General features: G+C 48.2%; 3 protein-coding genes and 1 long non-coding RNA gene across 7 annotated transcripts; 2 read left to right on the top strand and 2 right to left on the bottom strand.

Annotated features, from left to right (window-relative positions):
* Positions 1-170: 170 nt before the first annotated feature.
* LAMTOR1 (late endosomal/lysosomal adaptor, MAPK and MTOR activator 1) lies at positions 171-6092 on the bottom strand. The gene is made up of 5 exons (XM_043580362.1): positions 5866-6092; positions 1963-2108; positions 1635-1712; positions 1151-1277; positions 171-801 (listed from the first exon to the last, which is right to left on the bottom strand). The coding sequence occupies exons 1-5, from the start codon at positions 5905-5907 to the stop codon at positions 709-711; spliced, it is 486 nt and encodes a 161-aa protein (XP_043436297.1). The 5' UTR covers positions 5908-6092; the 3' UTR covers positions 171-708.
* Positions 6062-11311, top strand: LOC122483390 (transmembrane O-methyltransferase). Of its 2 annotated transcripts, XM_043580351.1 has the most exons (5): positions 6062-6278; positions 7418-7544; positions 8294-8568; positions 9661-9857; positions 10312-11311. In XM_043580351.1, the coding sequence occupies exons 3-5, from the start codon at positions 8310-8312 to the stop codon at positions 10630-10632; spliced, it is 777 nt and encodes a 258-aa protein (XP_043436286.1). In that variant the 5' UTR covers positions 6062-6278; positions 7418-7544; positions 8294-8309; the 3' UTR covers positions 10633-11311. The 2 variants fall into 2 exon arrangements, with proteins under 2 accessions (XP_043436286.1, XP_043436285.1); XM_043580350.1 differs by having other exon boundaries at positions 6062-7544.
* On the bottom strand, positions 11285-14453 carry ANAPC15 (anaphase promoting complex subunit 15). Of its 3 annotated transcripts, none has more exons than XM_043580363.1 (5): positions 14323-14453; positions 12801-12930; positions 12228-12287; positions 11766-11903; positions 11285-11626 (listed from the first exon to the last, which is right to left on the bottom strand). In XM_043580363.1, the coding sequence occupies exons 1-5, from the start codon at positions 14412-14414 to the stop codon at positions 11567-11569; spliced, it is 480 nt and encodes a 159-aa protein (XP_043436298.1). In that variant the 5' UTR covers positions 14415-14453; the 3' UTR covers positions 11285-11566. The 3 variants fall into 3 exon arrangements, with proteins under 3 accessions (XP_043436298.1, XP_043436299.1, XP_043436300.1); XM_043580364.1 differs by having other exon boundaries at positions 11285-11614; positions 14323-14451; XM_043580365.1 differs by lacking the exon at positions 14323-14453 and adding an exon at positions 13060-13076 and having other exon boundaries at positions 11285-11614.
* On the top strand, positions 14385-15728 carry LOC122483397. The gene is made up of 2 exons (XR_006297400.1): positions 14385-14494; positions 15367-15728. It is a non-coding gene; the product is annotated as an uncharacterized LOC122483397 (long non-coding RNA).
* The last annotated feature ends 10491 nt before the right edge of the window (positions 15729-26219 follow it).

The following is a 26219-nucleotide window of genomic DNA, read 5'->3' as shown; positions in this document are numbered from 1 at the left end:
TAGCCCAGGCCAAGTTCTGGCTAAGACCGGGGAACCCTGAACCCTTATCGCCTGGATTCCTCTTAATGCCCCTAGAAGACATCCCCCCCCCCTCACCGCATCCATCTCACTGCTCACAGACCAGAAGTAGTATCAGGGTGGTGGGCAGGACAGACGGGCTGCAGCCAGCACACAGATGAATACACTTCCTTTATCGAGGGTGACAAACCAAAACAAAACCCCAAACATGTAAAAACCCAGGGTGCTAGATATACAAACTCAATTCATTCAGATTCAAGCTCGTCCAGACCCTGGTCACAAACCCTACTGAGGTGCATGTGAGCACCAAGTCAGGGAGAGGGGGGCAGGAGTGAGGCCAAGAGAAAGGATGGGAAGGGGGCCCCCACAGGCCCCCTAAGGATCACTCTCTCACAGTGGTACCTCCACCTTCCCAGTGACAGTGAAGACCTACTACGCCCTAATCTTTTGACCCCCACCCCATCCCTGGCCAGGGCTTTGAACGCCAGTCCCAAATGGTTCTACCCTCCCTTGCTCCATCCTCACTTGCTCAGGCTTCCAGCCTTCCAGCTTCTTCTCCTCCTCCACACTCTTCTCTGTGATTAGTAGCAGGTTAGGGTACTGTATGAGCCGCAGTGAGGCTGGGGGCCAGGAGAGGCAGGGTGGAGACGGGTGAAGAGAGGAGAAGAGCTGTCCCAAGGATCCCTCTCTTCATGGGATCCCAAACTGTACAACCAGCTCCTCTTTTGCATCCACTCGGATCTGAGAAAGTGCACTGTAGGCATAAGCAGCTATCCTGGAGACCTGAGACAGAGGGACCAGGGAGGAGAGGAACAGAGAGAGGCAGTGAGAAGGGAGATCCAAAAAGCCAGGGAGGTGGATTGGGTGGCGAGAGAGGAGGGGATAATGGGGGATAGGAAGCCAAAGAGAAAGGCAGGGATGGGAAAGATGGAAAAGAACAAAGGGGAGAAAGAGAACAAAGGTGGAGAGGAGAAGACACAAAGTAAGAGAGGTGAGAGTGAGCAAGGTACTTGAGCTACCAGGCTCTCTAACTCCACTTCCCTACTGCCTCTGAGATGGAGAGGGCGAACCCTCTGCCACAGCCTGGGCAGTGCAGGAAGGATGGGCAGGGGCGGGCCAAGGGGTGGCTCACCTGCTGTAAGTCGGAGAAGGGGATGGGCTCGCTGGCCAGCACTTGGTGGGGCTGGCTGGTGAGAGATGGCAGCGGTGGCAACTTCTTCCAGTGGGTCAGGCTGCTGCTCAGCACAGCCAAGCGGGTGCTGGCCAAGAGGGAGGATGGGGTGGGCAGTCAGGCCAGTCTGCTCTGCCCAGTCCAGCCCGGCTCGGGGAAGTCTCACTCCCTCAGGCCAGAGAAGCAGGGTGACGGTGGCCTCTGCTCACCACAAACTCACTCCAGGCCCACCTCCCTTGGCCTCCGCACCCTTGAAGGCCATGGGGCAAACAGGGCCGACATGCACATCTGCTGAGGTACCAGAGAGATTTGTTGTCAGTCTCCTGGGCCACACCCAAACAAGGAGCCTGGACTGGGGCTCGGACTCCAAAGGTGGATAAGGGATCGAGGGGCAGGGAGGGACCCAAGTAGCCTGAGGGAGGGATGCAAGCTGGCCAGGTCTCACCTGTACTGCCTTGCCCGGTCCATGTACTCATGCTGCTCCATGCCCTGGGAGTCCGCAGCAGACACGTCAATGATGTTGCTTTGGGGAGAGGAGGCAGAGGGAACATGACAGGTGCTTTAAGAGGGATACACAGGACTCACTGCCAAGTCCCAATTCCAGAGCTATCTGACACCATGTCCCTGCCTCCCCACTGGAGCAAGCCCAGGCCTAGAAGTACCTCTCACCACTGACCTTGTCCCATCCCCCATGTCCTGGGCCCAGTCCCCCTATCCCAGCTTTTAACATGGATGGAGAAAGCTCTGCCCAGGCTTGGTCCTGCAGTGCTCACCTGGCTGTCTTAGCAAGAATGGAGGAGAGCAGGGCCTGCTCATCTGTGCGAGTGGAAGGCAGGCTGTGGTAGTTGGGCTCAGCTCCATTGAGGGCTTTGGTAGGGGGGCTGCTAGGGTCCAGCAGCAGTTTCCGCTCCTCTCGGTCCTGGGAAAGGCCATGGAGGAGAAGTCAGGCCCGGAGCCTTTAGTTAGATTTACTTATTTATTTACTTACTTACTTACTTATTTGAGAGAGAGCACACATGCTAGCAAGGGAGAGGGGCAGAGAGAGAGAGAGACAGAGGATCTTAAGCAGGCTCAACACTCAGCACGGAGCCCAATTTGGGGCTGGAGCTGATGTGGGGCTGGATTTCACAACCCTAGGATCATGACTGGAACCAAAATCAAGAGTCAGACACTCAACCGACAGAGCCACCCAGTCACCCCAACCCTGGAGCCTTTAGTCCAACCTGCCTTTCTTGGGCTCTCCTTTCAGCCCAGCTATGACTTTTAAGCACCAAAAAATATCCCAAGTGCTGAAGTGTATGGAATGTCAGATAAGGCTCAGTCCTGCCTGCCCTTCGGAGCTCAGCTGAGTTGTGGGTCTAGGATGAATTAAAGTAAATCCAAGCAGCCCTAGAGACCCTGAAAAGATGGACAGAGACACAAAGCATGTACTTAATAACCACTCTGGAGCTTCAGCAAACAGTCTAGCACCTGATGAGAAAGAATACTGGAAGCTGGAAGCCAGAGGAGTAAGGTCTAGAAACTGATGGGAGTCAGGAGCCCAAGAATGGCCCTCCTGATCCCCCAGACCAGGCCCTTCCCAGAAAGGCTGTCTGCTCCCAGGATGGAGGCCCCGTGAGGCCAGACAATTATATTCCTCATGTAATCTCAGGGCAAGAGTCCCAGCCTCTGGGTCACACAGTCCAAGTGTGCCCCCTTCCTAGAGGACAGGTCCCTTCTACTCTCAGGTGTTCACTCTTCTCTAATGCTTTCTTTGTATACGACTCCCAGAACCAAACTTGGTGCACCTGGTGAAACCTGACCCGAACAGTGCAGCTGTTCCCTCCCTTGCCAAGTCACCACACTTCTATTCTTGTGGTTTCTTAATTTTCAGTAGTCCTGTTACTGCTAGCTTAAGCCAATAATCACAACCCCCAGAACTAACATGGGGCCAAACCAAGTCTCCCTGGTCCTATTCCAGCCCCTTATTCTAATCTACTGCAATCTCTCTGAATATGACCCTGCCTTGAGCCTATCAGCTGCAAATCCCTGCTGGCTTTATGTCAGCCACAAATTGGATAAGCAGGCCTGCTGGGTATCTATCCAAGCCATAAAGAGCAAGGGTGCCCAGGACAAAGCCAAAGACAAGGGGGCCCATCCTGCCTAATGCTGACTCACCAACCCTTAGTACCAGACCACCAGTGCTCCACTCCAGGCAGATCTCAGTTCCTACCATATAGACCTTCCCACTGTGGGCTCCCAGTTCCCCTGCCCCCAACTCCACAACTGTCCTCACAGAGGGCCACTTCCTCCTGCTCGCCTGCCCCACCCTAGGCAGGCCGAGCCTTTTCACAATACTCTTCCTTCTCAAGTCTAGGTTGCCAAGCGTCTTCAGTTCCCAACAGCATGAGACAAAAGCTGTGGGACTCTGTCCTATCACCTCCCAACTCCTAGACATACCTTCCTCCTCCTCAAAACACAGACTAAGTATTCAAGGGCTAGAAGGACAAAATGCTTGCTAAAGATCAAACTATCTCAAAGGAAAGCTGGCTCCATAATGAACCCTGAATTTGCTTCCTGTGTGCTGTCCTTCTCCCAGCCCTACTTCAGACAGATCTTCCTATAGGACAGGGCAGTCTCCCCTGTCCCCCATGTCTAAGCGGATTCTTCAAGAACGATGTTTTCCTGAGACCTAGACTCCCAGAAGAGGCCAGGCTACCCCCAATCAGAGTGAACAAATAACATCACCCCATCCCCAAGGGCAAGTGAAGCATGGAGGAAGTGTTTCACACCAAGGTGTGTCCCTGAGTCAGTGTCAACCCAGGAGTCAGGCTTTCACTGTCTACTCCAGCACAGACACATATACATGGTCTGTCCATGAGTAGTCACCTGGTGTATGGGCATAGCTGAAAAGAATATCTTGGCCCAATGGATAAAGCACATGGCTTGGTATCAAGATACGTTGACTACAGCATTACTCAGCTTTGTATCTTTGGCTAAATATCTTAGCCTCTCTGAACTTTTCCCTTACCTTTAAGTACATAACCTACACCTATACGACAAACATTTGGCAAACGTCAAATGAGAGAACTATAAAAAGTCTTTGAAAATGTGTCATTTATTTCTTTTTATTGTAACAAAGGAGCAGAGATTAAAGTGGGGGAGGGGCCTGCCCAAGAGCTAAGAAAGGGATTTTGGGATAGCGAATGGCTTGTAGACCTTTGCCACATGAAGGCTCAAATCAACCAGCACTGACTGAGCACCTCTCTGGGGGTTAGAAACAGAAGTGAGAGCCTGTCAAGAAGATGAAAGTTCAGGAGATCAACAAACCCAGCTCTCCCAGCTAGAAGCTGGTATCCTTTCTGAGAAGGCCCTAACCCTTCTTAACTCATTCCCTGCAAGAGTTCGTGTTATCCTTTAGGAGACAATTTTCCAGTAGGCCACAGTTTTCCCAGTAGGCAGGAATACTGTCTCCTCTAAGAGGCTGGGGTGAAGTGAGGGATAGTGGACATGATGTATGCCTAAGGTGTAAGGCACAGGAAATAGGAATATGTGTTCATTGGGGGTTTGGAGAATTAATGAGGCCCAGGAGACACCCATGCCTCTCAAACAAAGGGCATTTTCCTAACCTTAAGTTCTTAACCCAAAATAGTTTCATGTGAGTCACTGGGGAAAGACCGACTTCCCAAATACCAATAATATAATCCACTTCTGTGACCATCTCTCCACCAGACTGTGAACTACTTGCTGAAATCCTTCTGTCGTCTATGTGTCTAGAATGTGTTGAAACCCAACACATGTTGGACCCAAGCTTAGAGGCAAGAGCTTGAGACTTCATCCTTGGGAAGGTCTCCCCACTCCTAAAAGGAGATCAGGCAGGCAGTTCAGAGATTAAGATGTAGGGAGAAGTGAGAATGCACCAAGGGGAAGAGGAAGAACTTAAAACTGCACAATCTTCCCAGCCTAATCCTTTCTGCAAAGGGATCAGGTCTACAGTCAAATTCCCAGGGCAAGCACCCCTCTAGCTAAAGGAACCCGCAGGCCCCAAGCAAAAACTGCACCGAGGCAGGTCAAACTGAGCTCTCATCCCACCTCTCTAATCCAATACAGCCAAAGTGAAACCCGCTTTGTTGCTTCCCCAAAACGTCTTGATGTCATGGTCTCTATTAAATTCTTTACTGGTCAACTCAAATGCCACCTACTTCCAGAGGCCTTCTCTGACCCCAAACCGCAGTGACCTTCCTTCTCCAACTCGAGGGACTGAGAAGATACATAGATTCCTGATTCATGTTAGGAAAAGCTAACTCTGAGCCTCAGCTTACCCATCTCTAGAATGGATTCACAAAGCCCGCTCATACAAGCACAGAAAAAGCACAGGAAGCTTGGAAGACAGTGTTTCCCAAGAACCGAGGCTGAGGATTCTGAAGGCTATAAAGGTTTAAAGATAGGATAACATGAAAGGGGTGGGAGCGAGCGGGACAGGGGGCTGCCTGCACACCCAAAGCGGAGACTGTGTAGAGAAAGCTGGGGCTTTAACAGGGGTAGGAGCCCGGCCGAGCGTCCCCTCCGTAATCTGTCCCCTCCCGGCCTCCGTACTAAGTGAGGCCCACAGTCCCGTTCTTCTGCAGGCTTTTTTCTGGGCCCCACGCCCTAGCCTCTCAACCCTCATTCCCGAGCCTCGCCCGCCGCGGCCGCACCTGGTCCGAGTCCTCGTTCTCGCTGCTGTAGCAGCACCCCATGGCCGGGGTCGGGCCGGGCGCTCAGGCCGCGCCGAGGAGGGACGGCGTCCGTCGGGAGCCCTTCCGGTCACATGACCCGTGGCTGCATCCAGCGAGCAGCCACCCGCCGCCCTGCCTATCCCTTCCCAGAGCCCCGCAGCTACCGCCGCAATCCTGGCTTCCGGCCCCGCCTCCACCGCATGATCATCGCCAACCAATGGGAGGGCTCACCTCGCTTGACAAGACGCGAGGCACGTGATGCGATGAAAGGGAGGGGCAGGTCACATGACTTCAGCGTCTTCTCAGTCTTGGGGCTGGAGTCTTCCGCCGACTTAAAGAGGCCCTCCTGATGTGTACTGTGTGGTCGCGTGGCTGCCAGGCTACCTTTCAGGGTCAGTGAGCGAACTTATACCAAATGCTCGCATAAATGCCATGCGAAGGGAAAGTGGGACTCAGGCCCTCCGCTCCTCGAGCACACAGTCTCCGTGTACAAACACTGGACCCAGATGCCCAGCACCAAGTTGGAAGACACATAAAAACTGTAGCCCCCAACGGAGTTCTCAACCTGTACTGGGGATGGGAGACTTACTGGAAGAAGAGCTCTTATTCCTTCACAAGCCAAAGAGGAGCAGAGCTCAATCCTGGAAGAGAGGCCACCTGGCAGTCTTTGCCCTCAGGCATTTCTCTGCAATCTTGCTTGCCTTTTTACATCAACTCTAGTAATCCTAATTCACAAAGCTATCAGTGCTTTTCTTAGAACCATCCCATATCTTCCCTTGGATCCTGAACACTGGTCATTCAACAAGTCTGTTATTCAACATCTTGCAGCGCCTGATACCTGCCTCCCTTTTCAGCACTGGGGTCGTGGGGGTTAATGGTAATGGTGGTGGTGGTGCAGGGGTTGTAAATATTTATTTGCAGTTTCCTGATTGACCTCCTGGACTTTCCACATGTTGGCACACCGCCTCACCACGAGGTCTGCCTTCAGGCCTGAATACAAACAATATCCTCCTGATTGCCATTTCTGACCCCATTCTTTGGGCATCCCCAACTCCCTGTGCTTAATCCCTATTCCACGTAGCTCCATTCATTTATCAAATCAAGTAATTACTGTCTGTGATGTGCCACACACTGCTCTGTCTAGATACACAGAAGTTCACAGAACAGCCTAAAGTCCCCATATCCGTGAAGAATTGCATTATGCTTTATTCTGTTTCTGGATCAGTCTCTTCCGCAAAATTTGGAGTTCCTGGAGGAATGAGACAAGATCTGACTCCTGTGACCCACACCCTGGCAATTGCTTAAACAAAACTTGAATTTTGAATTGAGTAAATTACAGCCTCCCATTTCCTTGGCTCACACCATGCCCCCATATCCTGATACAAGGAGTTGGAGGAGAGGTCACCAAACCCAGTAGCTGTCATCACCCCTCAAATCAAGACCTTGGGGTTCTGTAAATTTAGGGCTCATGAAGGGTAGGAGTCAGCCCCACCTTGTTCCTGCAGCTAGTAACTTGAACCACATGTCTCAGGTAACAGCAGCAGCTTCTGCATCAATAATTGAGAGCAAGTCCAGCCGGCCTCAGAGTTCTCTGGCTCTGAGGCCTCCCCCTCCTGTTCTAGGCTCTGATCTTCCCCAAGCAGAAGTCTCCAGCACAGGTAAGCAGGGCTCTTGAGTGTGGGTCCCCAAGCACACGAGTTCAAACTCACTATCACTCACCTACTCACATCCATTTATACACTCTTACCTTCAATTTTAGTCCCCACCATCACCAGGAGCTCACGAGGGTCAGATCTGGAGGAAGGGGTGGATGGATGGTTCAAGGTATGGGAGAGGAGAAGGCACTTACCCCCCCATTAGGGATAGGGCTTGGGAGAAGAGGCTCGAGTAGGGGGGAAGCATGTGCTGTGTGTGTACATGCTTTTACAAGGAATTCTGAGAGAGAACAGAAAAGGTGAATGCAGGGGAGGGGAGACAACTGGAGAAGAAATATAGAATCAAGGACTCCTCCCACCCACAGGGAAGAGCAGATGGAGGGGTGGGAAGAAATCTCATCAGGAGATGCAGGCGGTTGGGGGGGGTGGGTAGGATATTTCCGAAGACTGTGGAAAGTGGTCCTGAAGGGGTGACGACAGAGATGAGGAGAAATGGGTGGGAGAAGTAAGGTGAAGACAGAATCAGGGGGCAGAGGTGGTTTGAGGTTGGGTGTAGAACGTAGACTAGCATGAATTCCTTGAAAGTACATGAGCTTGGAATTGGACCAATTCAGATTCAAATCCTGGTTCTGTTGTGTGACTCTGCACAAAAGACTTAGCCTTTCTGAGCCATGGTTTGTAAAATATAGGGATAATACAAATGACAAGCAATAGTGGGTGTGGGTTTCCCTGTCTGCCTTCCTTCACCCCAGAGCCCTGGTAGGGACTATGTCCCCCGCCATCGCACTGGCCTTCCTGCCACTGGTGGTGACATTGCTGGTACGGTACCGTCACTACTTCCGACTGCTGGTGCGTATGGTCTTGCTGCGGAGCCTCCGAGACTGCCTGTCAGGGCTGCAGATTGAGGAACGGGCCTTCAGCTATGTGCTCACTCATGCCCTGCCTGGAGACCCCAGTCATATCCTCACCACCCTGGACCATTGGAGCAGCCACTGCGAGTACCTGGGCCACATGGGGCCTGTCAAAGGTCAGTGTTCCCTAGCCTTCTGCTCCAGGAAATACCCCCAAGATGGTAAGGAAGGTCTGAGATCTGCCAGTGCCTACAGGGCGCATTGGGCAGGTTCTTCATCCTGAGTCTCTTTTTTCTCCTCTGCAAATGAGGGGGCTGGGCAAAGTTATTCATTCATATAGCAAACACTTACTGCCATCCCATTTGTACTAGGCATGTACGAGGTGCGAGGTTGGAAAAGGAGGTAGAGGCCACACAGATGAATCAGCCATAAATGCTAGCCTCAGAGGGGGCATAATACAAAGGGGATAACATCTCAGCACATAACCCATAACTTTGTAATTATCTGTGCTGATTCATTCTCCCCTCACCGTGGAGGCTCCCACATCCCATTCAGGATAGCTACCTGGCTTTGTCTCAGTCCCAGCTCCTGGCACAAGTGCTTTTAGAGTCTGAAGAAATTTTTCCAATTCCCAGGTTAGAAAGATACCCAGTAAACAAAACAAAGAGGAATGAAACTGGAAGTTCTAGCCAAGGTCTCTCAGGAGCCTGGTGCCTGTTTCTGCCTTAGCCTTCCTGGAGGAAGCAACACTTAAATGGAGCCTATAAGGATTGTTTTCAATTTGGCCAAGCAGATAAGGACAGGGGTAGGAAGGGGCAAAGCCAGTCACATATACTAATGCACCATGAAGGAATGAGCCAGTGATGACTTGGTTGACTCTGGGCACAGTTGTTTGGGAGGACTGTGGTACAGTCTACAGATGGGAAGAGCTGGAAAGGTTGGATAGGATCAGGTCCAAGAAGGTCCTGAATGTCAGGCTGAGGATCCCAAGTTCAATCCCAAAGGCCTTTAGAATCATAGGAACCAAGGAGCAACAGGGTCACATTTGTTTGTTGGAAAGATAGCTAGTGGCTGGTACGAAGATGAGACTGAATGACGAAAGCCTGGAGGGTCAGAGGACGAGCGAGGCAGCTGGAGCTGTAGTCCAAGGAGGAGACCCCAGCTGGTTGAGGGCTACAGTGAGACAGGTGGACATTTGAGATCCCTTTCTATCAGGGGCCCTGAATCCATCTCCCATGTCTGCTGCAATAAGCCATCTTCCCCCCCAGGTCAGATCCTGATGCGGCTGGTGGAGGAGAAGGCTCCTGCTTGCGTGCTGGAGCTGGGCACCCACTGTGGGTACTCCACGTTGCTTATTGCCCGTGCCCTGCCCCCTGGGGGCCGCCTTCTCACTGTGGAGTGGAACCCACGCACCGCAGCAGTGGCTGAAAAACTCATCCGCCTGGCTGGCTTCGACGAGCGCACGGTCAGCCCCTGCCTCCCTGACCCTAGTATCTTCCCTTCCACCCCCAGCCTTGCCCTAGCCAGGCCTCCCCAGTAAGGGAATCCCACCTAGGAGAAGGCAGCACAGTAGGAGACTGTGACCCTGGGTGATGTGTGAACTCCTGTCTGTTCCAAGTCATTTGCTCATATTTGCTGCTGGATGACAAAGGAGCAGTTAAAAGGAAGGTCTTTGGAGATCAGCAAATATGGGTCCAAACCTTAAGTCTACCTCTTGTGAGCTGTTATGACCTTGGGCAAAGGACTTATCCTCTGAATCTCAGCTTCCTCACTGGCAGAATGGAAATCACAATACTGATCCTGACTTCTTGGGTTCTGAGGACAGAGGAAATGGCATAAAGTAAGCCAGATCCTGGTGAAGTCTGGTATGGGAGAACAGACCCTCCCACCCTCACCTTCAACTCCTCCCATCCCCACAGGTGGAGCTCATCGTGAGTAGCTCAGAGGAGGTGATCCCACACCTACGAACCCAGTACCAGCTGAGTCAGGTAGACTTGGTGCTCCTGGCACACCGGCCCCGACGTTACCTGCGAGACCTGCAGCTTTTGGAGGCCCATGCCCTGCTGCCAGCTGGTGCCACTGTACTGGCTGACCACGCGCTGTTCCCTGGTGCACCCCGCTTCCTGCAGTATGCCAAGAGCTGTGGCCGCTACCGCTGCCGCCTCCACCACACTGGCCTCCCAGACTTCCCTGCCATCAAGGACGGCATAGCCCAGCTCACCTATGTAGGGCCTGGCTGAGGTCCAGGCCCAGGGGCACTTTCTGCTGCCTCTCCACCCCCACCGAAGCAAGGACCTCAGAACATCCATTCTTCTCCCTGCTTGTGGCCTGACACATGCTGGACTCAGGGCTGGGGAGGCTGTCCTCCAACCTCTACCCCACTCCAGTTCTACACTAACCTGAGACATCAAGTTCTATCAGGATGCTTGGTTCCATTGCCCCCCTCCTTCCAGAGAGCCATGGATTGACAGGCAAGAGACCTGGGCTCCCAACCCAACTCTATCACTGATTTTCTGGGTGACTCCAAGGGAGTCCCTGTGCTGCCTGAAGATTTAATCTCTCTTAACACCAAGGAAGCTAGCTGGAAAATCTCCAGGGGCCTCCTAGCTCTAGGCCTCAGAAGCCTTCCCTCCTCAGCCCATGCAATTCCAGTTAGGATCAGAGGAAACAGTAAACATTGAGTTAGAGGCTCTGAAGGAATGGGTACAAGCTGAGCCAGAGAAAATGGTAATGGAGCCTGGGCCCAGGGCCAAGGCCACCTCTAGCCCTGGACAATATGATCCAGTAGGCTTGCCTGAAGTCCCTTGTATGCCCTCTCCCTGAAGCTCAAGAGAAGATGCTGGATTCCTCTGGGCCCGACCAACAATTAGGGAATAGACACGGGGAAAAAAATAAAATCATTCCTGTGTCTTTATTAAAGGGAGTTAGAAAGAGACTATACCTGGCAACCAAGGGGTGAGGTAATGGGCACAAAGGTGGGGTGGGCTCAGGCCCTGGAGACTCAAGGGCAAAGTGATGGCCTAGGAGGAGCCAAGGAGACCAGTTCTTGGCAGCAGCTGAAGAGATACCCAAGGGTGAGCTTTCAGGCACTGGGGCAATCAGCTGGTTCTGCAGGGGGTGCAGGGTAAGTTGGGATGGCCTGGAATTTGCCTGAGGCCACCCTGCCTTGTCTACCTAGATCATCCACTGGTCCTGATCCTGTTCGTTGCCTTCCATGTCCACCTGGAGAGAAGGCTAGGTGTGGGTGGGGAGGGGCCTCAGCCACCCAGCCGGCCGTAGTCCCAGATCCTGCCCCTGGTTGGATCCAGAGTCTCTGAATCCTTGGCCACCAGTTAGGTCACAGGCAGGGGCCCACCCCCACACCCCTGCCTACCTCATTGACCTCTCCGTCATCAGGTGACTCATTGTAATCATTCATCTCATCCATGTCCTGCATGTCCTCATCATCCTCTGAGTCCTCTTCACTATCCTCGTCATCATCTTCATCCTCCTCTTCCTCGTCATCATAGTGCTGGCGAGGCAGGGGAGAGCCTATAGGCTCTATAGGCTTGCCTGGACCACTTCAAGGGCTGGTCCACTTGGAGCCTTTCTCAGGGGCAGTGAGTGACCCTCCATTCCCCAGACTTGCCCCCCACCTTGAGTCTAGCAGACTGGTGCATGTTTTGCAGGACTTTGGTGCTAGGTCCAATGGCCACCCACTCTAGATCCCCTTTATGGCCTCTGCCTAGAGCTGAAGACTACAATTGCTCTGGAGTCAGAGGTAGGACCTTCAGAATTAGAGCAAAGCTTTAGTCCACCTGAGCCCCACAAAGCCCTACCTATTGGAACCACTCACCTCCGAGGCCGGCTTGCCAATGGGTACCAGATTGTTGTCTTTCTCTGCGATGCTCTGGAGCTGTGGCCAAAGGGGGAGAGGAGGGTCAGGGCCCAAGCAGGGCATGTCAGGGGCATGGGACTGGCCCACTCAGCCCCTAAGAAGATACCCCTGCTCCCAAGTATGGAGAAGCTTCCTCTCAGTTTCTAGAAAGAGTCAATCCCTTTGTTTCTTGTCATCTGCTACTTACTTATAAACTGGATCCAACTAAATTCTCTGGGCCATGGTTGCCCTATGAGATTACAGTGAGGGTAAAGTGAGAGACTGATAGAGAATATGGCATCTGCTACATCCTCAATACAGTCAAAATTACTATTTCCTATGAGTTAGAGAAAAGAGCCTGGGCTCCAACCTGGCCCAGAAATCCCATGGTCCCACCGTAAATCAGTAGCATAAAGACTGGACCCTAGGCCTCCTACCTCCCAGTTTGATTGTTCCCAGCTCAGGGCAAAAAGCTCCTCCAGGATCATGGTCTGTGAAAGGCAGGGGAGGTCCCTGACTAAGGCTCCACCACTGTGCTAGGTCCTTACTCACCCAGGCCTGATGCTGTTGCTCTTGCTGCTGCAGCTCCGTCTCCTCCACACAGGGTCGATCCAGATTAAACCACAGTGTCTCAGTCACACGGGGGAAGAGTGAGGGAAACAAGGTGGACATGGCTCCTAGACTGAGGTAAAGGGCCAGGTGAATCCAGATCAGAAGTATTTGATTTCAGTTATTTGGTTAGTCTGATTTGGGGATGGGGTGGAGTAGAAGGTAGGGGGAAATAGCTCTTCCTTGTGGGAATCAGACAGACCTGGGTTTGAGTCCTGGCTCCACCACTTACTAGCTGTTTGACCTCGGCCAAGTCACTTAACCTCTCTGAGCCTCAGTTTCCTCATCTGTAAAATGGGGGATAACAGTTATACCCACCCTCATAATTATTCTGATAATTAATTTACTTTGTGGAGAAGTAAAGCTGTTTGCAAGGTATTCAAGGAGTGGAAAATGGAAGCCAACATGTAGAGCTATGAGTCCAGAATGCAGACTGGCATTACAAAATTAAACAAAATTAGAGGTAGTAGGGCTCCACTGACACTATCTTTACCTCCTCCAAACATGAAGACCTACTTTTTGCCCTTTTATGAGAATCCATTCCATTCTTACTCCACCTCAGAAATTTAGGACACTAACCACCTCTCTATGAACCACAACCAAACTGGGGTGGGGATGGGCTACCACGTGCAATATGGTTCAGAAAGGCATTCTAAAGGCATGAGTAAATGCATACATTAGTAAATGTTAGGCTGAATGAACTAACGTGAGAGAATACGTAAATTCAGCACAGATTAAGTAGCTGAGGGAGCGGACCAGAAAGGTCCCAGAGAATCTGAATTAAAACCTTTCAGTTCACAGGAAAATCGAGGCCCTGGGACAAGCAACACTGTCTCTAGGTCACACAGTGAGGTGGGGCATAGAATTCCTACGGGGAAGAAATCGAGGCCAGGCACTAGAAGAGATGAGCAGGAGAAAAGGACCTACGTCTAGTTCTACTTTTGCCCTGATTCATTTGACTGATCCTGCGCCAGCCGCTGTCCTTTAGTAAACCTCAGCTTCCCGGCCCGTGTCACTGACACAACACCCATCCTCAACGGCCAGTAAGTACGAGGCGAGAGACCGAGGCTCTGAAAGCCCACCCCTCGCGGCAAAGCCACCGCCCATTCTTCGCTTATTATGAAAATGACCGCGGGGTGGCCCAACAAGAAGAATGCAGGGGCGGGATTCGAACAGGCATTTGCCCTTTATAGGGTTGCTAACCGCAAAAGCAGCGGGGCCTGAATAGGGCCAATTAACTGGAAGAACTGCTGGGTGACAGAAAGTGACACCAATGAGTGACGGATCTTGTGCGACGGGGTGGAGCTTAGCCTCGAGGAAGCGGCCAATGAGCTGGAGCTCTTTACTGTTAAGAGTGTGGGCACGGAACTCCTGAAGAGCCGGGTCAGGGCGACGGGGTTTCTCCGAGGGAGGAAGAAGAGAAGGGGCAGAGAGACAGCAGCCTCAGCCTGGCTTCCGTACTTACCGCGCCAGGAGGCGGCAGCCGGTAGCGACCCGGAAGCACTTCTCTCTGCCTGAGCGGAAGGGCCCACCAGAACCGGGGAAGCACCAACGCATGCGCCTTCGCTCTCCTTTTGTTTCTCGTTCCCGCCCTCCACACCGGATGTGACGCTCTACACCTTAGTCACGTCGTTAAGGTTGGAAATTTGCCTACTCTTTGGCCCCTCCTCGAGCCTCCGCCGAGGGGCCTCTCCAGTCTGGCCCCGCCCCTCCGTGTTTAGCCTGGCTGTGCTTGCGAACGCCTACTGAAAACTAGCAGCAATCTGTTTTAGTAGTAGGACTGTTCGTCCTGTGGCGTCCTAGGAAAATTTGTCCACTTTTACCCCAGAATTGCTGAGTGACATTACACCTCATCTGCCTTCCCATTCTCACCCTAAGTTTCTTGTTGGGGCGCATGCTTTATTTATGTACGACTTCAACAGAAATAGTTGAGTCCTGGGGCACCTGGGTGGCTCAGTTGGTTGAGCATCTAACTTTGGCTCGGGTTATGATCTCACTTGGAGGGTTGGAGCTGCGGGACCGGCTCTGTGCTGGCAGTGCGGAACCTGCTTAGGAGTCCCTCTCTTACCCTCTTTCTCTGCCCCTCCCCCACTCGTGTGTGGGGGGTGGGGGTGTGGGCGTGAGTGTGTGGGCGTGTATGTGTTTGCGTGCACTCTCTCTCTCTCTCAAAATACATAAACTTAAAAAAATAGTTGAGTCCATACTATATTCCAGACTCTGCTAGAAGCTGGGGAAAATCTAGGAACATGGTCCCTGCCCCCAGTAGACCTCACACTCCAGTGGAGAAGCCAGACTCTGCAGACCCGCAGGGGACTCACAGGTTTAAGATCGCCCTTCCAGTTCCAGTTCTGCATTTGAAATCATGTATGGGTTTGAATGGGTTTGAGTGACTAGTCAGCTTCAGGCACTGCTTTTGGGGAATTCAGCTGCCCTCTCCAGGCCTGGGCTAAATACATTAGTGGTCAGCCTCGTCATCTCTCCCACTCCTTCCCTGATGCTTCTGTTCCAGTAACCTCTGACTCAGCCTCCGCTTCAGAGATCATGCCTTCTGACAACGGCAGTCCTTCAAACCCAACCCCCATTAAGCTCCATCACCCACCAGCCTCTTCTAGAGCTAGCATTCATCCACAGTTCTACTCCTGACCACACCAGATGTGTGAAGTTTAACAAGTCGTTTTCCCCACCTGGATTTAGTTTTGTCTTCAACCAGCTTCGGAAACTATAGAGCCTTCCTCCTATCCTGGACTGATGTGAGGATTTGACGAGACTACATGTTTAAGTCGTAGTGTACTGTGTACGTTAACATGATTATGTTTCCAAGCAGCTCTAGTTGTTACAAAGTTTTCATTAAGGAGTTAATTTTGCCTCTTGGAACTGTCCACCTTTTTCATCCATTCAAATACCTACTGAGTGCCTTACTGTATTCCTGTCACTAGTCTAAATAGTGGGTATATAATAGTGAACAAAACAGACCCCCCCCCCACATCTCTTCATGCAGCTTCCATTCTAATGGGAGAGATAAACAACAAAGAAGTTAAATAAAATATATAGTTTTAAGATAGCAGTAAATGCCTAGGAGAAAAATCAGAGAAGCGGGGAGGGAAGTTTTTTTTTATTTTAGGTAGGGAGGCCAAGGAAGACCTTATTAGGAAGATGACTTTTGAATAAAGGTCTGAAGAAAAAGAAGGGGGAGGGCATTGATATGATGTTTAGGAAAGAACATTTCAGAGAGATCAAGTACAAAGGGTGGAGAATTGCTGGAGCATAGTGTACTATGGTGAGAGCAGGAGATGAGGCCAGAGAAGTAGCAGGAGCCAGATAGTACAGCCTTGCAAGTCACAGTAACGATTTTAGCTTTTACTCCATCTTGAGAATCCTGTGAAGGGTTTTGAGCAGAAGATCCACATGATCTGATTTACATTTTAACAGAGTTACTCTGGCTGTTCTATGAAGAATAGATTTAGAAGGGAGAGTGGTAGATGCAGGGAGACCAATTGGGAGCCAATTATAATAATCCAGAGGTGGGGGATGAGAAGTGGTTGAAATATGAATATATTTAGAGGGTAGGGACAAGAGAGCTTGCTGAGAGATTGGATGTAGAATATCAGAGGCAGAAAGGAGCCAAGATGTTTGGACTAAACAACTGGAAGACCAGTGTTGCCATTTCTTGAGATGCGAAAGACAAAGGAGGTGCTGTTTTGGGGAGGCAACTATCTGGAGTTCATTTTTGGGTGTGTGGAGTTTGAAATGCCCATTAATGTACAGATGGTGAGAGGCCAGGAGGAAGGGACAGGAGGTCTGAGGGTCAGGGGAGACATCTAGACTGGATATATCAATTTGCGAGTTAACAGCACACAGATGGCATCTAAAGCCATGAGACCAAATAAGATCATCAAAGGAGTGACTGTAGATGGAAAATACTTTCCTTCAACATTCAGGATTTGAGGAAACTAGGAGAAGCCGCAAACCAGACTGAGAAGGAGGGCCAAAATAATAATAATAAGAAGAAGAAGAAGAAGAAGAAGAAGAAGGAAGGCAGGCAAGCTGGGAGATATCCTGTAAGTCAAGTAAAGAAGGGGTATCAGGAAGGAGGTCATGCTCCACCTTTAGAAATAAGCCCATCAACCCAACCAAAGGAGGGATGCAGAGACTCAGAGCACAGTGAAACGAGGTTTTTTGTTTGTTTGTTTTTTTAATATATGAAATTTATTGTCAGATTGGTTTCCATACAACACCCAGTGCTCATCCCAAAAGGTGCCCTCCTCAATACCCATCACCCACCCTCCCCTCCCTCCCACCCCCCATCAACCCTCAGTTTGTTCTCAGTTTTTAACAGTCTCTTATGCTTTGTCTCTCTCCCACTCTAACCTCTTTTTTTTTTTCCTTCCCCTCCCCCATGGGTTTCTGTTAAGTTTCTCAGGGTCCACATAAGAGTGAAACCATATGGTATCTGTCTTTCTATGTATGGCTTATTTCACTTAGCATCACACTCTCCAGTTCCATCCACGTTCCTACAAAAGGCCATATTTCATTCTTTCTCATTGCCACGTAGGATTCCATTGTGTAGATAAACCACAATTTCTTTATCCATTCATCAGTTGATGGACATTTAGGCTCTTTCCACAATTTGGCTATTGTTGAGAGTGCTGCTATAAACATTGGGGTGCAAGTGCCCCTATGCATCAGTACTCCTGTATCCCTTGGGTAAATTCCTAGCAGTGCTATTGCTGGGTCATAGGGTAGGTCTATTTTTAATTTTCTGAGGAACCTCCACACTGCTTTCCAGAGTGGCTGCACCAATTTGCATTCCCACCAACAGTGCAAGAGGGTTCCCGGTGAAACGAGGTTTTAATCAATGTTCTTGCAAGTGGGTGTCTGACAAACAGGCACGCTCTGGGCATTTACCGCAGACAATTTGTTTCCTAGCACACAAGTCCCTCCCCTGGTTCCTCACTGGCTAAGTACTACAGAGGTTACAGTCTTACCCGGGCATTACCTATGCCCATGTAAGGCAAAAGGTAATCTGATTGGAACAAATGTACATTCCCTAAAGTGATGCAGAGACTTTCAGTCTCTCCTCCCTTTGTTCTTTGGCACATGCTCATTGCAAAGCCCAGGAAAATAAGCCTGCAAAACAGAGAGGGGAAGAAGAACGAGGAAATGAAGTATCTAAGGCTTTGGGACTCCATTGTGTGTGTTTGGGGTGAGGCGGGGGCAGGAGGCAGTTTGTACATATTTCCAATAAGTTGTAAACCTATTGCTAGACAGCACAGCTTTTGTTTGGTATTTCTGAAAATAATAATCATCTCCCTTCTCACATCTACTACAACCTAGTTCTGTACAAATTGTGTTTCTAGTTGTTTCCCAAGCAGACCAGGAACTCCTGAGAGCACAGACTTAAGTGGTTTCTATGTCCCCAGGACAAAGCCTGACGTCTCCCATCTCCTCGATCCTTTCTCTGCTTTTCCTGTGGCCTATATCCCCATGAGTCTCTCCTCCTGCTTCTTTTCCTTACAGGATGCCTACTGCCAGCACCTTTTGCCTCTCATGGTTCCTGACAGCTCTGGCCTAGTGGAAATTCCCCTGTAAGCTAGAGTTTCTTACCAAGGTCTTTAGCCAGGTTCAACAAGCCATGGTGACTGGTTAGTTCCAGGTAGAGGAAGAGGGAGTGGGAGAAATGGAAAATTTGTGTGATTCCCTATTTTTGGCTTGGGTAACTCAGTCAATGATGGTGACATTTGTTTTACATTCATTATCCATCATTTAACCTTGCCAGGTGCTTAACTTGCTTTCATTTCAAAGATAATAAAACTAAGACTCTGAGAGGTTAAGAAATTTGCTTCATATTCCTTCCTTTGTTCCACTGTTTGGTCAACATTTATTGAGTACCATGCAAAAGCCAGACACCATGCTAGGCCCTATGGATAGAGCAATGAAGCAGAAATAATCCCTCTCGTAGAGAAAAATATAGTGCAGTGAGGACTAAGTCAACTATAGACAATTATAGGACAGCATAGTAAATGTTAAAATCAATGTATGCAGGAGTGTTATGAGAGTACAGAGAAAGGAGAGATGAATGGGTTCTGGAGAAACTGAGTTTAGACTTTTGTTCCAGGGAAGGAAACATTTGAGAGGGCCTTGAGGGATGAATAGGAGTTTACCTGGTAGACAAGTGAGAGAAGGAGCTGTACAAAGAGGCATTATTACCTTTAAGGGTATGGAGTTGAAAGGAGATGATGATGTGTTTAAAGAACAGTGAAAATCCCTTTGGGCAGAACCAGGTATCTGAGGATAGAGAAAGAGAGATGAGAAAGAATGTTAGGGGAACTCAGATGGGAAAGGCTTTGATAGCCCTGAGATTGAGTGGACAGAATGGGAGCCAGGAATCCTGGGCCTTACCTTGACCCAATTGTGACTTGCTGGGGACCCAGGCAGATTCCACTTCATATCCCAGCTTCTGTTTTCTCTAACATAATATCCCAAACATGTCTCCAGATCTATGTGAGTCCCTAGAAGATACTTCCTGGCCCTGGCCCTTCTGTCCTGAGATACTACTTGCTCCTTCATTGTGTTTTATTCAAGCCAGCCCTGGGCTGAAAGTAGGAGGTAGGATAGGGATTTCTCAAGAGTCAGAAATAAGTCCAAAGCCCATAGGCTAGAGTGGAAAATCCATGGCTCTGTGCAGAGAATTCTCCAGGATCCAGGAAGGGCAAGAGCTGAGTGATGTGAATACAATATCTCCCTCCTATTTGTTCCTGAAATGTTTAGAGTGCATTTTTGCTTCAGGGCCTTTGGGCTTACTGTTCCCTCTGTCTGGAACACATCCCTCTTGCAATGTAACCTCTGACAGTTGGTTTCTTTTGTTTTTTGTAATACAAGTGCCTGACTTAAGCTTTGGTCCAACTGACAGCCATTTCTAATAAACAGGCCACCTCTCCTCCACCAAGGCTGCTTTGTTTTAGGGATTTTGCTGACTTTGATAACTGACCACTTTGGGCCACTTGTTTGTTCTCTTCCCCCACTTTAAATTCTCACTCTTGAGTTTTAAATTCCCCAAAAAGACTGGGCCCTCAGGGGCAATTAAGTGGCTCAGTAAGTTAAGCATCTGACTTCAGCTCAGGTCATGATCTCGCGGTTCATGAGTGCAAGCCCCGAGTCGGGCTCTGTGCTGACAGCTCAGAGCCTGGAACCTGCTTCAGATTCTGTGTCTCCTTTTCTTTCTACCCCTTCCCCACTCGGGCTCTGTCTCTCTCCCTCAAAAAAAACCAAAAAACAAAAAAACTGAGCCCTCAAAACCCAAGGCCCCAACCATCGACCCCAATAAAAGCAAAACCCCAGAACCCCAGGCCCATATGCTCTTTCTGTGGTGACCTTGCTGTGTGGCCACAAGTATGCTGTGTAATTTCCAGGTTCTGTAAGTAATAAACCTTTCCTCCAAAGTTTCCTGATGATTACTGCTCAAGGGCATCTTAAAAAAAGAATCACAAGGGCCAGTCCAACCACAGCACTGCTTACCAGTAGGCTGAGACCAGCACAGAACAATTGGTGTTGATGCAGTTTTAGAGTTGGGGCGGGGGGGGGGGGGCAGGGGGTGCATCCAGAACCATTGGCCAAGAAAGAATTCTTGAGACATCTTTGGTGCAAAAAGGTGATTTTATTAAAGCATGGGGCAGGACCCATGGGCAGAAAGAGCTGCCCTGGGGTCGTGACAGGTGATTGATTATACACCCTCAGGTTGGGAGGTGGTTAGGGATAGCATAGGTCTTCTAAGGAATTTCGGAAGCAAGGTTTCCAGGACCTTGAAGGGGCCAGCTGTTGTTAGGAAAAGGCATTTATTACTGCCTAGTAAAACCTTTATCATGAGACTCTTCAGATGTATTTCAGTGGGCCCTATGCTTGGAGGATGATTGCCAACATATATCTTTGGGGGGGGAGGGGGTAAAGGAAGTTTCCAAAGCAATTTTTATATGTTCAGGTAGACTTACAGGATCCTAGAGGTTGGGATAATGTTAAGCTAAGGTTGCCTTTTGCCCTTAGCAAAGTGTCATCATCGAAGCAGCTGAGCTCCTAGAGGAATGTCACTCTGCTTTTCCCAAGGACTTGTCAGTGAGCTGTAGGCAGTAAGGAAATTTAATTTTTCGTTTGCCTTTGTTTCCACATCAGTGTGGCTGGCAGGACTGCATGATGGTCCTTGCAGTTACCTTAGTGGGGGGAGGGAATGCTTTTTTTTACCTGTAACTTGCTTATTAACCACCTAACTCAGATGGGTAACATCATCTCAGAAAGAAGCACCACTTGCTGGGGGTCTGTCACACTGCTATGTGCTTTCGCATACTGGCCCTGTGGTATGTTGTCTGTGGCGTGTAACCCAAAGAGTCACAGCTATCATAACAATCCAATGATCTCCCCAGAGCATCGTGATCAAGCCCACAGGGTCTAATGAGATAATCAGACTCCTAATTATAAAGGCCTTAATTGACTATTACTGTGTGAGAGGGTCCTCCATTCCTCATGGCCAAGAAGAGCTAAGGAAGGTAGACTGGATGACAAGGGTATTGTCACTGCCCAAGGAGAGGCTCTGGGCTAAAGACACAAGGAAAAGAGGACAGGAGACTTCCACCTGCAACCACTGAGTCAGTGAGTTATGCTTGGACTACATGTCCTAATCCAGAAGACTGAAATAGCTTTGCAAGTGGAAACCAATGGCACCACCAGAGGGAAAATACAACAGAGGCCTACAGTCTCTGTGACACCACTTCACTCACTACTTCCACTCTTCATCCCCTGACCCAATAGGATAGTACCGATCCCTGGTCAGATGTTACTAAAAAAAATGATGGACAGATATACATGTCCTGAACATCTGGTGCCAGAGCCTCTTGAGAACCCTGAGGAGGTACACCATCTCCTTGATATATGCAAAACCCCACGGACACTTCCTGGGTGTTAGTCAATGCCATGTAAACCAAAATGCAAGACTCTGGTATTACACTCAGAGGCCTAGGAGCTTTTCCCAAAGATCCTATGTATATTGCGCTAGTGGAGGCAGACCCCAATCCAGAGAGGTCTTTTGGTACACTCTGGAAAGGAAAGCAGCCACCTAGCAAGAGGGCTTACAGTGATGTCATCCAAAATTTTTGGTAACAACACCTAAGATTAAGGTAACAGGATAAAAACAAAAAGTAGAAACTGAGACCACAACCGTACCTTAACTGTAATTCAAACATTTCTTAGAGATTTTATGCAGCAGGAAGGAAAGAGAGGAACAAACAGGCTATTGCAAGTTTTCTTGTTGGTTTGGAATGGGCTCTGAATTGTTACTCATGGCTGCCAAAATGCACCAACTGGCCAGTATCTCTGAAGACCGTAAAATCCATAACTTTTTAAAAGATCCATCCAGGCTATGTGCTTGTTTCCTCTAAGATATCACAGATCCTGAACCCCTCAGCTTTCCCCTGAATGGGGCAGAACTAGAAGCACACTTCTGGAGGCATCCCTGCCACCAAAGGGAAAGCTGATATGGTTATCAAGGCCTCCAAGAAAGAGGAAGAGGGAAATGGGGCAAAGGCCCCTAGAGTCCCCTCATACTCATACTTCTCTCCTCCCTTGGATATTTACTGCCTAGCTCCATGCCATCTTTCCATCACAGTGATCACTGCTAAGGCTCACAGTGAATGGAAAGACTAAGGTGAAGCTCATCTCCTGCTGCACAAAATGAGCATGGTCCAATGGGTTTATCCTTTTCATGACTACAATGACCCAAATGACTCCCTCTTCATTTCCATTTCTGAATAGGCCCAATTTGACCTCAAGTCCACAGAATAATTTTTACGGGGTGCTCCTCTAATTAAAGGTCAGTGCCACTATATTTTCCAGGTACCAGCAAAACCATCAAAAAGGCACTAAAACCCCAAGGAGAAAACTTACATTCTTTCTTGGTCCCTTGAAAATGTAAATCTCACCGTGTCTTTGAAGTGTAAACACCCCAGGATGTAACTTAAGTCTACTTGTCAAGGACAAGTACAAATCTTAAAAGCCTTCACAACTATTAGTAAAAAGCTTTAGCCATTGGAGCAAGACACCTTAACTTGTTCCATCTGCCAACTGGGATTCAACTTTTTTATAAACTAGTGACTTTTATATTATGTGCTTGATTCATGGCTAAAATTTTGCAATAGTGTCTCTGTGTATTTCTGTATCTTTATGTATGTCTGTGGATATATGTTCTGTACATGTGGGTTTTTTTTTTTCTCTCTCTCTACCTCCAGATGGTATTGCCAAAATTAATTGATAAGAGTTCCATTTAATTGGCTTAAAAATGAGCACTTAAAGGGGCGCCTGGGTGGCTCAGTGGGTTGAGCGTCCAACTTCGGCTCAGGTCATGATCTCGCAGTTGGTGAGTTCGAACCCCACATCAAGCTTTGTGCTGACAGCTCAGAGCCAGAGGCCTGCTTTGGATTCTGTGTCTCCCTCCCTCTGCCCCTTCCCCACTCATGCTTTCTCTCTGTCTCTCAAAGATGAGTAAATGTTAAATTTTTTTTTTAAAAATGAGCACTTATGAATTAAATATTCCTAAAACTCAGAAATACAGAAACTAACCCAAATGTTTTTTAAGTTCACATGATCTGGGATAATCTTTGGTAAATAAATTTAGTTTAAATTTAATTAAAATTGGTATGTCTTCAGAGTTATCAACATTAACTATAATGCAGACATACAACTTTTATTCTACCTGGGTTTATTAGTCAAATTCATGTTATCTCTAATATAAATTTTGTCAGGAAGAACAGTAGCTTGGGATGATGGCTGACTTTGTCTAGTGTCTAATGAAGTGTTTTTGGGTATCCTAAACATAATTGTTAGGAGCAGTGATTTAGATAGATGTAAGTGGGGCAAGAGTTTTTAGGTGAAACTTTCATCAGTAATTATATCTTATAGCATGTCCAGTTTCATGAGGCACCTGGCTGGTTCAGTCAATGGAGCATGCAACTCTTCATTTTTTTTTTAATGTCTTATTTTTGAGAGAGAGAGAGAGAGAGAGAGTAAGCTGGGGAGGGGCACAGAGAGAGGGAGACACAGAATCCAAAGCAGGCTCCAGGTTCTGAGCTGTCAGCACAGAGCCTGACATGGGGCTCCAACTCACGAACCACGAGATCATGACCTGAGCTGAAGTCAGATGCTTAACTGACTGAGCCACCCAGGCGCCCCAAGCATGCAACTCTTGATCTCAGGGTTGTGGGTTTGAGCCCCATGTTGGGTGTGGAGATTACTTTAAAAAAATAAAATCTTAAAAAAAACAAACAAACAGTTTCCCAAATCTTTGGTAACTTTCATTGTTATAATTTTGCTAAGTTAAAAAAAAAAAAAAAAAGAGGGGTGCCTGACTGGCTCAGTTGGTTAAGTATCCAACTCTTGATTTCGGTTCAGGTCATGATCTCAAGGTTTGTGAGTTCAAGTCCCACATTGGGCCCTGCGCAGACAGCTAGGAGCCTGCTTGGGATTCTCTCTCTTTGCCCCTCCCCAGCTCGTGTGCATGTGTGCTTTCGCTCTTTCTCTCTCAAAATAAGTAAATAAACTAAAAAAAAAAAATTTTTTTTGCTAAGTTAAATTAAATGATGGGAATTCATTGAATGTCTATATTATTTCTAAACAAGATGAAATACTGAAACAATTATTTTTTTAAGTTTTGTTTGTTTGTTTGTTTATTATTTATTTATTTAGATTTATTTATTTATTTATTTATTTAGAGAGCGTAAGCAGGGGAGGGGCAGAGAAAGGGAGAGATAGAATCCCAAGCAGGCTCTACACTGTCAGCACAGAACATGATATGGGGCTTGAACTCATGAACCATGAGATCATGACCTGAACTGAAATCAAGAGTCCAGCGCTTAACCAACTGAGCCACCCAGAAACATTAATTGTTAAACAAGTCTAAATTTACCTGCTTTTGACCTTTCAGTATAGAAGAACTTAAAGACATCTGGGTCTGTTAGTAAACATGTCTTGGGTCACGTGGAAAAATTGTGTTATGGGGAAATGTGTGTTACTAGAAATTGTTAAATATATTCATAAATTTGCCAATCTAATGAATGCTGATGTAAAAGTTCACAACTCCTTGCCTTTTAGTTGTTACTAGAAATTAAGGTTTCTAAGGGTTAAGAATTCTAATTAATATATGTAATTAAAGCTACTAGAACTAATAAAGGAAACAACTCTGTATGCAAGGAAAGTAGGATATGTTTTTGGCTAAGAGAAGGTATGAAGTATGAAGATGCATTTTTGTTAAGGAAAAAGAAAAATTTGCCCTAAAAAAAAAAAAAAAACTGGTTATTTCATAATGAGAAAGAGGAAAATAAATGACAAAAATCAAACTTTCCCAAATCATTTTTTTAAGTTTTATTTATTTATTTTAAGAGAGAGAGAGCATAAGCAGGGGTGGGGCAGAGAAAGAGAGAGAGAGGGGGAGAGAGAGAATCTCAAGCAGACTCCACATTGTCAGCGCAGAGCTGTATACAGGGCTCAGTCTCACGATCTGTGAGATCATGACCTAAGCCAAGATCAAGAGTTGGATGCTTAACCAACTGAGCCACCCAGGTGCCTCCCAAATCAAATTCTAAATGAAGTTCTGTTTTTTTTTTTTAAATTTGGAAATACATTTGGGATTTTCTAAAGGGCACCTGGAACATCTCAAAAGATTTGTTCTCTCTCTGTATAAAAAATGACATTAAGGGACACGAGGGTAGCTCAGTTGTTTAAGCGTCTGACTCTTGATCTTGGTTTAGATCATAGTGTCATGGTTCATGGGTTTGAGCCCTGCATTGGGCTCTGCCCTACAGTGTGAAGGCTGCTTGAGATTCTCTGCCCTTTTCCCCACTCATGTGAGTGTGCATGTGCACGTGTGTGTGTTCTCTCTCTCAAAATAAATAAATAAACATTAAAAAAACAAACATAAAAAAAAAAGAGGGGTGCCTGGATGGCTCAGTAGATTGTCTCACTCTTGATTTTGGCTCAGGTCATTATCTCAGGGTCGTGAGGTAGAGCCAAGCCCTGCTTTGGGCTCTGTGCTGAGCGTAGAGTCTGCTTAAGATTCTCTCTCTCCCTCTGCCCCTTTCCTCTGCTTGTGCTCTCTCTCTCTCAAAAAAAAAAAAAAAAATAAGTAAATAAAAAATAAAAAAACAAACAAATAAAAAAAATAGGGGAGTCTGGGTAGCTCAGTTGGTTAAGTGTCTGACGATCTCAGCTCAGGTCATGATCTCATGGTTCATGAGTTCGAGCCCCATCTCGGGCTCTGCACTGATGGTGAGGAGTCTGCTTGGGATTCTGTCTCTCCCTCTCCCTGCCCCTCCCCCACTTATGTTTGTT

This window comes from Prionailurus bengalensis, chromosome D1, assembly GCF_016509475.1.
Source record: "Prionailurus bengalensis isolate Pbe53 chromosome D1, Fcat_Pben_1.1_paternal_pri, whole genome shotgun sequence".
NCBI classification, from domain to species: domain Eukaryota; kingdom Metazoa; phylum Chordata; class Mammalia; order Carnivora; family Felidae; genus Prionailurus; species Prionailurus bengalensis.
Note: the sequence above shows the minus strand (reverse complement) of the source record. Positions and strands in the feature narration are given on the sequence as shown.

What these genes read in the sequence shown, in the direction of transcription:
- LAMTOR1 (XM_043580362.1), bottom strand. Translation starts at nt 5,907, where the DNA reads ATGGGGTGCTGCTACAGCAGCGAGAACGAGGACTCGGACCAG. An exon ending in AGAACGAGGACTCGGACCAG is followed by an intron (nt 2,109 to 5,865) that starts GTGCGGCCGCGG and finishes GGCCTTTCCCAG; the next exon opens with GACCGAGAGGAGCGGAAACT. An exon ending in GACCGGGCAAGGCAGTACAG is followed by an intron (nt 1,278 to 1,634) that starts GTGAGACCTGGC and finishes CCTCTTGGCCAG; the next exon opens with CACCCGCTTGGCTGTGCTGA.
- LOC122483390 (XM_043580351.1), top strand. Translation starts at nt 8,310, where the DNA reads ATGTCCCCCGCCATCGCACTGGCCTTCCTGCCACTGGTGGTGACATTG. An exon ending in CCACATGGGGCCTGTCAAAG is followed by an intron (nt 8,569 to 9,660) that starts GTCAGTGTTCCC and finishes CTTCCCCCCCAG; the next exon opens with GTCAGATCCTGATGCGGCTG. An exon ending in CTGGCTTCGACGAGCGCACG is followed by an intron (nt 9,858 to 10,311) that starts GTCAGCCCCTGC and finishes CCATCCCCACAG; the next exon opens with GTGGAGCTCATCGTGAGTAG.
- ANAPC15 (XM_043580363.1), bottom strand. Translation starts at nt 14,414, where the DNA reads ATGCGTTGGTGCTTCCCCGGTTCTGGTGGGCCCTTCCGCTCAGGCAGA. An exon ending in GGCTGCCGCCTCCTGGCGCG is followed by an intron (nt 12,931 to 14,322) that starts GTAAGTACGGAA and finishes CCTTTACCTCAG; the next exon opens with TCTAGGAGCCATGTCCACCT. An exon ending in TTGGCAAGCCGGCCTCGGAG is followed by an intron (nt 11,904 to 12,227) that starts GTGAGTGGTTCC and finishes CTGCCTCGCCAG; the next exon opens with CACTATGATGACGAGGAAGA.